The sequence below is a fragment of the Dermacentor silvarum genome, chromosome 7, assembly GCF_013339745.2.
Source record: "Dermacentor silvarum isolate Dsil-2018 chromosome 7, BIME_Dsil_1.4, whole genome shotgun sequence".
NCBI classification, from domain to species: domain Eukaryota; kingdom Metazoa; phylum Arthropoda; class Arachnida; order Ixodida; family Ixodidae; genus Dermacentor; species Dermacentor silvarum.
The window spans coordinates 122942843-122955068 of record NC_051160.1 but is presented as its reverse complement, the minus strand read 5'-3'; the positions used below and the strand labels follow the sequence as shown (position 1 = coordinate 122955068).

The 12226-nt window shown below is 45.1% G+C and overlaps 2 protein-coding genes across 5 annotated transcripts in view; one reads left to right on the top strand and one right to left on the bottom strand.

Moving 5' to 3' along the window:
- Window positions 1–268: 268 nt before the first annotated feature.
- Window positions 269–1003, bottom strand: LOC119458410 (uncharacterized). Its single transcript, XM_037720248.2, has 2 exons — window positions 656–1003; window positions 269–594 (listed from the first exon to the last, which is right to left on the bottom strand). Exons 1-2 carry the CDS (start codon window positions 1001–1003, stop codon window positions 442–444), a joined length of 501 nt encoding a protein of 166 aa, XP_037576176.1. The 3' UTR covers window positions 269–441.
- Window positions 1004–5398: 4395 nt separating this feature from the next.
- Window positions 5399–12226, top strand: part of LOC119459139 (peroxidasin homolog) — a 132933-nt gene continuing 126105 nt past the window's right edge. The window contains exons 1-2 of one of the 4 annotated variants that reach the window (XM_049671174.1): window positions 5416–5540; window positions 7886–7954. In XM_049671174.1, coding sequence (XP_049527131.1) covers window positions 5516–5540; window positions 7886–7954 — 94 coding nt within the window. In that variant the 5' untranslated portion in view covers window positions 5416–5515. Of the gene's footprint in view, window positions 5541–6847; window positions 6887–7885; window positions 7955–12226 lie in introns of those variants that run through there. The other 3 variants (XM_049671177.1, XM_049671175.1, XM_049671176.1) reach the window with 3 other exon arrangements.

Below are 12226 nucleotides of genomic sequence, written 5' to 3'. Positions count from 1 at the left end.
GCCTACGCATTATCTATAATGTGCCCCTTATTTTTGACAAATATAAACATATAGCCTCTTTTAGTTCGCCCGAGGACGGCGGACAAACCAACTACAGACCTCGTATCACACATGAAAAAAGGAGAAAAACAAGGGTTCAGTCAATATTTCCTGCAATTTTAGTTATTGCAGGAACGCAAAAGTTGAGTCAAACACTAAATATCCCTTTACTGCACAATTTTTTGTTTCCTCATAACATTAATCATGGAGTTTCAGGGAAACGTAACAGTAGCTGTACGCCCATGTAAACTAACTGTAGCGGATTTCTGTGGTTTGAATTTGCAGAAGAAGGGTACGTTGCGTATTTGCAACAACACGCAAACAAAGATGTTGAAGGTGAAATATACACTTAGTGCGATTCATACTCAGATGTTTATTTGCACGTGACAATCATTGGTACACTCATGTTTTAGTGTGGAACAAAAAGAAGCAATTGTTCTTGCTTGTGTAGCAAAGGTGGTTCCCACACTTCGAGCAGTGCGTCATGCAGATTCCCGTGAAGCCAGGAAACTTGCAGTGCTGCCGCTTCTGGCTCCAAAAAACCCAGTGACCAACCTAAAAAACAAAATGCAAATAATGAGCACTGAGACAAAACTCGATAGCTCAAAAGTATTACCTCACCTAGCATGACATCCTGAGTAGGAGTAGGTTCTGACGGTCCCCTTTTTTTCTTCATTTCGATGCTCTGTTCCACAGACCCATTGCTAGGTCTTCCTCGCTTTTTGAGCTGCTTCTTGCCAGCCTTGCATAGTGATGTTGCGAGGTCCATCTTGAATTCTGCCAAGGGAAGGAGCTTTCCTGTGTGCTCATCAGGGTTGGTCATGGCGTTCCTGTTGTACAGCAACCAAGCCTTGACGGCTCTCAAGTCAAGAACACGGAGAAAAACACGAAAGTAATATCGCTTTGACCTCAGGTGGGGACGATACAGGGAAATGAGGGAGTCCAATAGATCGACGTCTCCCATTTGCTTTTTGTAGACTGTGACCGAAGGACATGGTATTTCGCTCCACTCCTTTTTTTGTCGATCATATCTTGATGCATTTCCAACAGTCTGTGTTCCAACAAAGGAGGAAAGCAAGGTCACAGCTCTGTTATCTTGCCACCTTGTACATGACAGTTCAATGCCATCTACAACCGCAACTCTCTGCTCAAAATGTCCTCTTCCTTTTTTTCTTCATTTCCTGCTCAGAAGGCATGTTCACTCCGGGGACCCGGTTGATCCGCACCGTACACATGCAGTGTACAGCATCTCGTTCTAGGTACACTTGCAAGCTTGGGCAGTTGAAATAGTTGTCGAAGTACACTTTGTTTTGTACTCCTCTCGGAATCATCCTACACAACCGAACAACAATATTTCCACTTGTTCCACAGTCAGGCTCTCCTGGAAGTCTTGCCGCTGAGTTCTCTTTTCCAGTATACACCTCTAACTTGTAGGAGAAGCCACTTACACTTGAGAGTACGAAAGCTTTGTAACCCCATTCCTTAGGCTTCATGGGATAGTATTGTTTCAGGAAGCTTCTACATTTGAAAGGTATGATCTGTTCATCTATAGACAAGTGCTCTTCAAGAGATACCAGCGACAACCGCTCATTGATGGCGTCAATCAGAGGTCGTACCTTCGCAAGCCGATCTCTTGCTGAACCGTCCTTTGGGCCGAGAGTACTATTGTCAATGAAGTGGATGTTATGCTTCAGTTTTTCGAAGCGGCCACCGGAAAGTTGTCAGCCACTTGGCTTGCCCTGGTCGCTGCACTCCAGTACCACCTCGTGTTCCTCATTTGAATTATGGACATCCACATGCAAGTTCCAATAAACGTGTCGATCTCTTCTGCGGTTGTACAAAGTTACTTTGATCTGCAATAAGCGAAATCAGTGAGCTGGGGAAGAGATACTTGAAGTATTGGAGTGGTGTCGATTGCTCTGAAATATCCTTTGTAAGTTCACTTTGTCCAGTGAACTGAACTGTCTGTGGATCTCTCATTAGATTGCCCTTCCTCCAAATTATTCTTCTCTTAGTTTGTGGTGAGCGGTGGTCAGGTGTTGTGCTGTTTGCGGTACAGTCGTCATCGTCGGAGGATGCACTCGACTCGCTTGTGCTGTCAGTTAGCTTTCCTACATCAGGTTGAACATCTGAAGCAGGAAACAGGGAGAGTTACACAGTGAATAAAATTAGTGGTAAAACACCTAAACGCAGCTACACACTAAACAGGAAGCCTGTGTAATTTGAAAGCAGGCAGGACTACCATGCAGTGTTTTCGCGTTATATTAAAAATTTAGAACGTAGAAGCACAGACGTAAGGGTACGACCGTGACGACGCGACACGGCAGCGTGCGAATGCACCGTATCCTCTAGAGAATAAAAAAGGGGGGGGGGGGAGGGGGGAATTTGACCAGAAAACATGTTGCAGAAATATGAATAGAAACGCACTTACACTTGGGGTCGTCGTCACTCCCGGAAAGGTGGCTGTCTTCTCTATCAGAAGGAATGGCTCGGCCATAAAAGCGTTTAGGATCCATTTCACTTCTGTGAAGAACAAAAAATCATGTACACACTGTTGCATTTGCGCAACATTGCAACGTTCCATCGCCAGGAACAAACTATTCCGAGATAACAATGTTTTTTTTTTTTTCAATCTACACAGTCAGGAGGATATGTAGCTGAGCCTAATAAATTTTTGGCGCTTCGTCTTATCGAGAAATGCATTTACAATTGGCAAAACTTACCTGTATCACTGCTCCCGGGCGCACGCAGCCTCCGCCATGTTTGTTTTGGTAGTAGATTAGAAGGGCCATCACAGATGGAAGCACAAGATGGCGCGTTCTTCAAAGCAATGTTGCGGAAATGCAACTACGTGCACACGCAGCTCCTAATGAACTTTGCTTCTGTTTTTAACGCCGTTCATCGGAATGTTGCGTAAATGCAACAAGGTGCCCCTTATTTTTGACAAATATAAACATATAGCCTCTTTTAGTTCGTCGAGGACGGCGGACAAACCAACTACAAATCTCGTATCACGCATGAAAAAAGGAGAAAAACAAGGGTTAAGTCAATATTTCCTGCAATTTTTGTTATTGCAGGAACGCAAAAGTTGAGTCAAACACTAAATATACAATTATTCCTTTTTAAACTAAATTTGAGTAGTCTTTTATAGTTGCTTTGGCACTGTGAAAAACATTGCCGATGATGGCAATATGACGGTCTAGAATGCTTGAATAAGTAACTTTCTACATAGGCTATAATACCCTTTACAGATAAACATTGATCCTTGATCTATCACAACGTACCTATACTTCAACGAAATATAAAGAACGTGCCTTGCATAGTTTACAGAGAACACTGGGAAAAACCAATTGCATGGCTCATGTTACGCATAAGGACTAGGGTAATACCAGTATTATGTATTTATTTTCAAAGCAAATCATTAGACTACACACTTAAACCTTTCAGTACACATTATCCATAAAGTGGCCCCTATCTCCTCTAAATAGCAATTATCTTCCGTTTCTGGTCCTTCCGGGAAAGAGGTGAATCATTGCGAACGTTTCATGGAATTCCGCTGAACACAGCAAAAGCGAGCGTTTAGCGACTTTGATTTAACTCCTTAGTGACACACACACTTCCCAACTTGCCTGCAGATTGCCGATAACATTCCCCTCATTTCCTCAAAATCCAAACTTTGTGGGTGATACAGACAGACAGACGATGAACTTTTATTGAGGTCCTGAGGGACTAGCCGGCGGAGACCCGTTGGGGCCCCCGGCTCGCCGCTGGCTGCTCCCATGTCGGCATCGGGAGGCCAAGCCTCTCCGCTCGTTCACGGGCCCTCTGGACGGCCATGGACTGGAGCTTGAGTTCCGTGCTAGAGATGGCCTCGTTCCAGTCCTGTTCGCTGGTGAGTGACGTATCCCGTAACGCAGGACACTGCCAGAGCATATGGGCTAAAGTGCTAAACTCCTCCCCACAATCCGGGCACTGTGGGTCCATTTCTGTGTTAATCCGGCTTAGGAAACCTCGCGAGGGATATGACCTGGTCTGAAGCATCGTAAGCGTGATCGATTTAGTTCTACATAGATTTGGGTGTGGAGGCGGGAAGCGCCTGCCTTCCTCTTTATAGTGGGAGACGATCTCATGGAATGTTAATAAGGGGTCGCTGTGGCCGAGCTCCTCCGGATCCAATGAAGCCTCACCGCCGTCGCGGCGCGTGAATTCTCGCGCACGGCGGGGAGCAATCTGATTGGGGTTCGGGTGGCCCGGCAGCACGTTGTCGCCCATATGAGCGGGGAACCACGTAATGTAATGGACGGGGTCAGAATTAGTTCTGGACTTGCTCTTCAGAAGCGCCTCCACCTATCTCGCAACCATTCTCGAAGCGAAAGCCCTGACGGCCGCGCGTGAGTCAGTGTAGATATACGGCATCGAATCCTGCATCGCCAGCGCAACCGCCACCTGCTCTGCCACGTCGGCCGGGACAGCGCCTACCGAGGCCGCAGGTAGGAGCTCGCCCTTCTCCTTGACCGCCGTGACCGCGAATTTACCGGAGCGCCCATATTGAGCGGCGTCCACGAAGGTTTCCGTGCCGACCGTTATCTTTAAAATCGTCCTGGCACGAGCTGCTCGCCTGCCCGCATTATTCTTTGCGTGAACGTTTCTAGGGAAGGGACCGACGACGTAGGTTCCTCTGCAGTTCTCGTCCAGCTCAATCGCCTCACTGTGACTGTAACGCGGCCGCAAGCTCGCCGCCTCCAAGAGGCACCTACCCGCGCTGGAGCCCGAAAGCCTCGTGATCTCTTGTTGCGCCTCTGTTAGTTCGAGGGTGGTGTTATGAACGCCGAGCTGCATTAGCCTGTCCGTGCTCGCCGTGACCGGAATACCCAGTACCTTCTTGACGCTTTTCCACATCAACGTGTCAAGCTCGTCCCTTTCAGTCTTAGTCCACTACAGTTTTTTTTTTTTTTAGAAAATTGTAAGAACTGGCATACAGCGTTTTTGAGCGCTTCTAGTTGCATTAGTAGCTACGCTGTAAAACGAACACGGAAAGGAAACAACGCATAACAAATCTCCGGACCCATCTCAACACTGCCCTTTGCGTTTCTAAATACCACAGCTCCGCAGCCCAACTTGTTCCCGTGGAATCTAGAATATTCATTGACAAATTGACAAGAAAAAATGTAAGAACTGGCATACAGCCTTTTTTGAGCGCTTCTATTGGCATTAGTAGCGTCGCTGTAAAATGAACGCAGAAAGGAAACAACGGATAACAGATCTCCGGATCAATATCAAGACTGCCCTTTGCATTTCTAAATACCAGAGCGCCGCAGCCGAACTTGTCCCCTCGGAATGTAGAATAATTATTGACGTGTTCAAGCCGCCGAACCGAGTGGTTCCTTTATAAACCAAACCACTCTCCCTACCCCCCAAATAGCAGTCGTCTCTTTCTGAAACTTGCACGAGACTTTTCTTGCAACCGCCGATAGGTATGACGACAATTCTGGCAACACACGGTAAGACAAAACTATATTGACACGTCACTCTCAGCAGCCATAGTACTACCCTTGTGATTTATTTAGATTATGAAAACGCATTCACTCGTGGGTAACTATGATTTCTTAATTCAGATACATTTAAAACACGGAAGTGCTCCCACTCGACAATCGCTGAAACGATCACAATTAAGTTTTCTGCACGAAAGATAGAAATAGAAATTCTACCAACTGCTGGTTGAGTAGATGTATTTTTAAGGCCACGTACATTTTTACATGCATTTCCGAACATTAGCAAGTGCGAAAAATAATGAAGCCCATAGTTCCGAATTTCTAACCGTGCACCAAAATAAGATATACCACCGTTATGTAAACTGCATCTGAAGCGGTGGCATATTGAATAGAAATTTACACCTTCAATGAAAATGTTATTATGTCAACGAGGGTTTCGCAGAAACATTACGCACAAATTAGTGGTATGTTTCAGATCAGTCTATAGTACATTATTTTTCGTTTGCTTTCGTTCTTGGTATTACCAGTGCACGGAATCTCTATACCGCTCTTTATTGATACGTTACAAAATTGTAAATTTCGCCCTAGTTTGCTGAAATATTGCAATTTTCTTGAGAAATAGATATTGTCTGACATTAAAATATTCTGCGTACAGCCGGTGCACTTCAACGTTTTCTTTTTTTATAGAAAAAAACGTCGTCATATTCGGTGCAGACAGGAATACCATTTTTCCGTTTCTAATGTGTTCAGAAAGGAGCTCATGTGCTTACCCTTGGGCCTAAACAGACGCATAAGGACATCTTTAGAACCTACATGAGATATCAGCCAAATGAAGTGGCCTAAAAGCACATCATAAGTTTCTTCCTCCTGATTTTTTAGCAGATATTTAAAGATTTTTTCTTACATATCTGTAGAGGGCATAAAAGCAAATTTCTCTCCCAAAGACACCAACTGACAGAGATGTTAGACAAGCGGTTGATGGGGATTTATAGCTTTCGAGAACGCAGGAGTACTAGGTGCATATTTTAATTCCCGAGGGTAAACTTTTACAGCGTTATCAGTTGAGACTCATCCATGCTTTGTCAAGTTCATCCGATATTTTGTGGGCGCAGCTGCAATGTTGAACGAATCACAAAAGACAAGGCGAGTTATTGCTATGGGGTGAAGCTTTGAAGACCTTCATATTGCTAACGTAGATATTATTGTAGCTCTGAAAGTTCTGGCAAATTGTTAAAAACAGCCATAATTAACTAGAAATTTCAAAGAACCTTGAAGTGTATCTGGAAATATTTGCGTGCGTCTTTCTCAGGTGACGATATTTTCTGACCTATACGTACTAATTAGGAGTACATCTGATAAGTAAATGGTTTTCCTGAAAACAACTCCGAGTCTTTTCATTTCGCGGCCACAGTTGGTGAATGCAGGCGCTAAGGCAGATTATTTTTTAAGACCATTGCGGTTACACACACCACCCCTGTGGCAAACAATTGGCGGCGGCTTCTGGAGATCATTGGCGGCGTTACTCTGATTAGCATTCTATTTTATGGTGGTTGTGTATTTGGTTATGATATGTTTTATATGGTATAGTTATAATTATCATGATTTGGGATGACTAAGATGATAGAACTAACAAGACAGAGGCAGATTTGGGATATGTACAAGTGTGTGCATTGTTTATTAAAGAGCTTGGCATGTCGTTTATGTACGTGACAATATGTACACGTGACACGTGTACGTGACACGTACACGTGACAATATGTACACCTTCTCTATATTAACAAACGTGCACACACACACACACACACACACTTAACGAGGAAGTGTCTATTGGTTGATGACCACCACCATTACTGGCCGAAGGGACGGCATGGTCAGGTGCAGCGGCCACCTCTATTCGATCGGTAATGGCGTCGACGAACAGCTCGTTCAGATGGCTGTCCAGCAAGTGGCCTCGCTCGACCTGGATGTGATGGTATAACTGCACTGCATTTACAGCTACATATCTAGTGTGCCAACTTTGGGAATCCATTCTGGCACATACGCAAGTGACCCCAGTTCTATACAGGCCAGACACCAGCCAGCAGCAGGTTGTCCATTCGGGTACACACCTAGCGGCCCACGTTGTCTGCTCGGCAAAACAGCAGCTATTACGTGACCCAAGCTAGTACACAACTCGTGTCACTGGGTATGTGAAAGAGGTTGCATACGGACAGCATACCGCGATGTGAGTGAGGTTCCCAAATAATGCTAATCGCCTTCTTGCTGCAAGCTACCCCGTCATAGCAGCCATTTTTCTGCATCAAATATAAATACGTATTCAGGTTGCTGACTCATATTGTCCTTCTCGTATGCAGGCATTGAGCTAGGATCCACTGATCTGCTAACGCGTGAAGTGGCAGATTTTAGTGTCATGAGATATGCTGGTAGGTGGTTGGATATCAATATGCCTGTTATACCGCGCGTCATCCGTCTTTTGTTTTGCTATGCACACTGTATTCCATACGTGGGATTTCAGCTTGCCACAACGTCCTCATGACAAGTGGCAGGACACCGAAAATTTACCTAAGCAAAACAAGCTTCTTCTTACACAAAGTAACGACGGGATCGGGGGCCTAGCCTTCCCTTCCTCGTCCCCTTCGCTTCTACACCAGATACAAATACTTTGTAATTGCAATATGCGCCGTAATGTAAATAATTGGGAGGGTAAGTGAACGTTCGTTACTTTGTTGAATATGTGTTTCTATTTCTCTTGCTAGTAATGTATGCCTCGTCGAATAATCCAGCTCAAGAACTAGCGTGATGCTATCGGCTACAGGCGATTCCTAAAAATTCCATACAGTTAAACGTGATCACACCGTATTTGCTTTAATGCGATTTGAATCCTTGACTGGAATCAGGGAGTGATTCTCGCTTAAACATTGTCCACTAACTTGTGCCGTCAGAGAAAGACGGACATGACTGAAGGCTTGTAGGAATGCGAATATATCAATTGTAATTTCTTAGGAATGAATACCACAGCAGTTCAGCTGAACTTGAACTTTGACCATTGTTGAAGGGCAATTTTTTCTGCTTCAGGAACGGTCAAATGACGCACGCAGAAGAGGGTGACAAGCAACATGAAATGTCATTTACGGCATTTTATTCCCGAGGTGGGAGAAAACGTATCATATAGCTGTACCAATGAAATGTAAATTATTTCCAAGAACTGGCAGGAACTGCAACAAAACCGAATATTCAGGCCGGTGACTGCTGCTCTTTTAGAAGACCGTAAGCGCGTTATCGCTTATTGGAATATTCTGCGAGCGTTTTGCCAAGTTTGTACGCGAGACCTAAGGTATTGCAACACCTTGGATGTTACACCTCTATTATGGAACCATTGAATACGATGCCGTTTTATTTTGCAATGCCTGTGTGCGTTAAAGCTACATAAGAGATCAATTTATAAATGCCAGTAATCGGCCGCGATTTATCTCGGCCGCGGCGGCCGCATTTAGACGTTCGGAAAAGTGCAAGAATGTCCCTGTACCGTGCCTTGGGTCACTCTAAAGAAGCCTAGGTGGCAAAAAGTTATTCTCAAGTCCCCCACTAAGGTGTGCCTCACAGTCATGTGGTGGTTTCGGCAAGTAAAACTACAAAAATATTTTACTAATTTGTCGAGATTTATTATTTCACCAGAGCAAAAATTCACCTACGATTACAATACCGCCTAATGCGAAATTTGAGCACACCTCTGTACGTGTTTTCATTTCGGGATATAATTATTGGCTAGCGCGAACAATCTGTCTCGTGCGGTACCTTGCAAACGAAGCGAAGTGTGGCGCCACTGCCTCGCTAATTGGCAGATCTCGAGAGGCAGCGGGTGGTTGACGCCTGGGAACGATTCAAAGAAGCCCCCAAAGACAGAGATCCGCTCATGCAGCGCTTTGTTTACACACAGACGACGCGTGCTACTCTGGCGCCATCTCGTAGCCATCGCCGTCGCCGAGCCCGTCTTGCGCGGCATACGCTTCTCTTCTCGCGCTTTCGCCACACGTTCCTCCTCCACTTTCACCCTCGCGTTCTCTTCACTATCGCCGTCTTTCATCCCCCGCTGTGCTCGGCGTTCACTTTTGTCATTCGCTGTGCTCGTTCGCTCGGTTACGAGGGACGCCGAGGGACGACGACGACGCTCGCCGCAGGTACGGGCGCCTAAGAGCTGCTCTCTAAAACAGAAGCGCGTCCAGTGGCACTACTTTGTGGATCACAGTGCCGTGGTATATAAACCTGTTGGCCGATATTACTATTCTTTGCAGTGCAAGCAATATTTTCCCTCATTCGTGTCTGACTGTCGTTTGTGATGTGTGCTGTTTGCCATGTGCCATGCTTGGTCGATAAAGCGTGCGGCATGATGACAAACTGGTGCTTAGAGAATTACTTTTTCATCACATAGGCGTCCAACTTTATCTTCATCAGGCGACATTGTCATAAAAACAAACTTATTTTGCAAGCACTTTTGGCCTGCCTTCGACGCCCTTTTTGCACGAACAGGTGAAGACAATTGGCAATACGGTATGACGAAAACTGGCAGTCAAGCCAGTTAATTGCAACTCAGAGAAACTGAGTCCCTAGAATCCGCTTACATTTTTCGCTCCTTGCTTAAACGGGAGGCAGTCAATGTGCCCCGGCAAAAGAAGCGCAACGTTTATTGCCCACGTCCCATGCTTTTTTTAAGACGCTGCACATACGAGACCATTTCAAGCGCTGTGTAATCTGCCCTGTCAAGAATGGTGAATTTTTTTCGACACGCTTATCGACAAAAGTGCGGAAACCCTTACAGCACATTCATGATCATCATCATCAGCCTAAATGTGCACTGCAGGACGAAGGCCGCTTCGTGCGATCTCCAATTACCCCTGCCTTGCGCTAGCCGATTCCAACTTGCGCCTGCAAATTTCCTGACTTTACCACCCCAACTAGTTCTCTGCCGTCTACGACTGCGCTTCCCTTCTCTTTTTTTATTGTTATGATATAAGGAGATGTTTACGCACAAATAAGGCGCCGCCTACTCCTTAGCTCTGGAATGAGTCTGACATACAACATACAGGGTTCAACATACCAGAATACATGTCAAATAACCTTCGCATACCAGCATACAAGCAAAGCTTTCACAGCAGCACGACAACGTAAAAAAACTAAAAAAAACGTGGTACATACAAAGAAGAAGTCCAATAACTCCATGGCACTGCGGAAGAAGGTCTCATAAATACAAACAACAATGGCACCTTACAATACAGTCTCTAATCAGTGGGTGGTGTACACATCGTGTAAATGCATTATCACATAAAGTCAGAACAGAATAATAAACATAATCCACAAACACATACAGATATACAGCGACATTGAATTAACAGTAACATTATCAGCGTTAATAATGGCCAACAATGCCGCTCTCTTTGAGAAATGTTGTTAACACTTTTAGAGTCTTTTGCAGGCCGTTGTTGACCAAGCGCACTAACGTTTCCTTAAGCTGAAAGGTCTGCATTCTAATGTCATTAGACTTGTTTTATGTCGGCGTCTTGGTGTGTCGCGATGTGAGCAATCTAAAAAGAGGTGATGTATATCTTCATCCACAAATCCACAATCACATTCGGCGGTTTCCGCATGGCCAATTCTATGTAATAAATGTTTTGTATAGGCAGTGCCTAGCCTTAATCGATGAATAAGGGTTTCCATATTTCTGTGTAATGACAATGGAACCTTAAATTCAATAAGGGCATCGATATGGTATAAATCAGAGCTCTTCGAATTCTGGTCAAACCACGTATTTCTACACATTTTGAAACATGTTGCCCTTTTAATGAAGCGTAATTCATTTTTTGATATTGGGAGCGAAACCGCATCATCTTTGAGGTGTGCTTGTCCTGCTGCTTCATCGGCTGCTGTGTTGCCAGGAATTTTACAATGTCCAGGTATCCACTGGAATCATATTTCATGCTTCTCTTGGCTTGCCTTTGTGAGGTCTCTAAGTGTTTCATATATTTTACTATCACTGATTGTTTTTGCTTTTGTGCTGCAGGGGGATATTAGTGCCGCCTGTGAGTCACTAAAAATTACCCATTTTTGCGCATCTCGTACTGAAGTTATAAATTTTACCGCACATATGATTGCGAATAGTTCAGCCGTTGTGGACGAAGTCGCACGAGATAACTTAAATGATGCTTGCTTATTGAGGTGCGGTATATAAATACTGAAGTTGACGAGGTTGCTGCACTGGAGCCATTTGTATAGACGTGCATGTATCCTGAATACCGCATATATATCTGGTAAATTGGGGCGTAGCCAAGGGGGGGGGGGTGGCTGATGGGGCTTCAGCCCCCCCCCCCCCCCCCGAACTTTTTTCGTGCTGTCATGCACCGCCGACCAAAACAACCACCAGTGCCGAGAATCATTCCGGATTTTGTCTACAATGTCTTTTCATGCTCGAAAAGACGTTTCGGAACGAACATTGCGAACTCGGGCTGGGTTTCGCGACTCAAAGAGCCCCCTCCGAGCACACAGTTTCAAGGGCTTTTCGATAGCAAGCGGGCGCGTCGCGGCATCTCGCAGCAGTCGCGGAATCTGCGGAGCGCATGGATTTAAATTCCGAAACTTTATGGGCATAAAGTTCTCAAACTCTTGGCGCGAAAGGTGCACTGACATTTCCGAAGGCCTGCTTT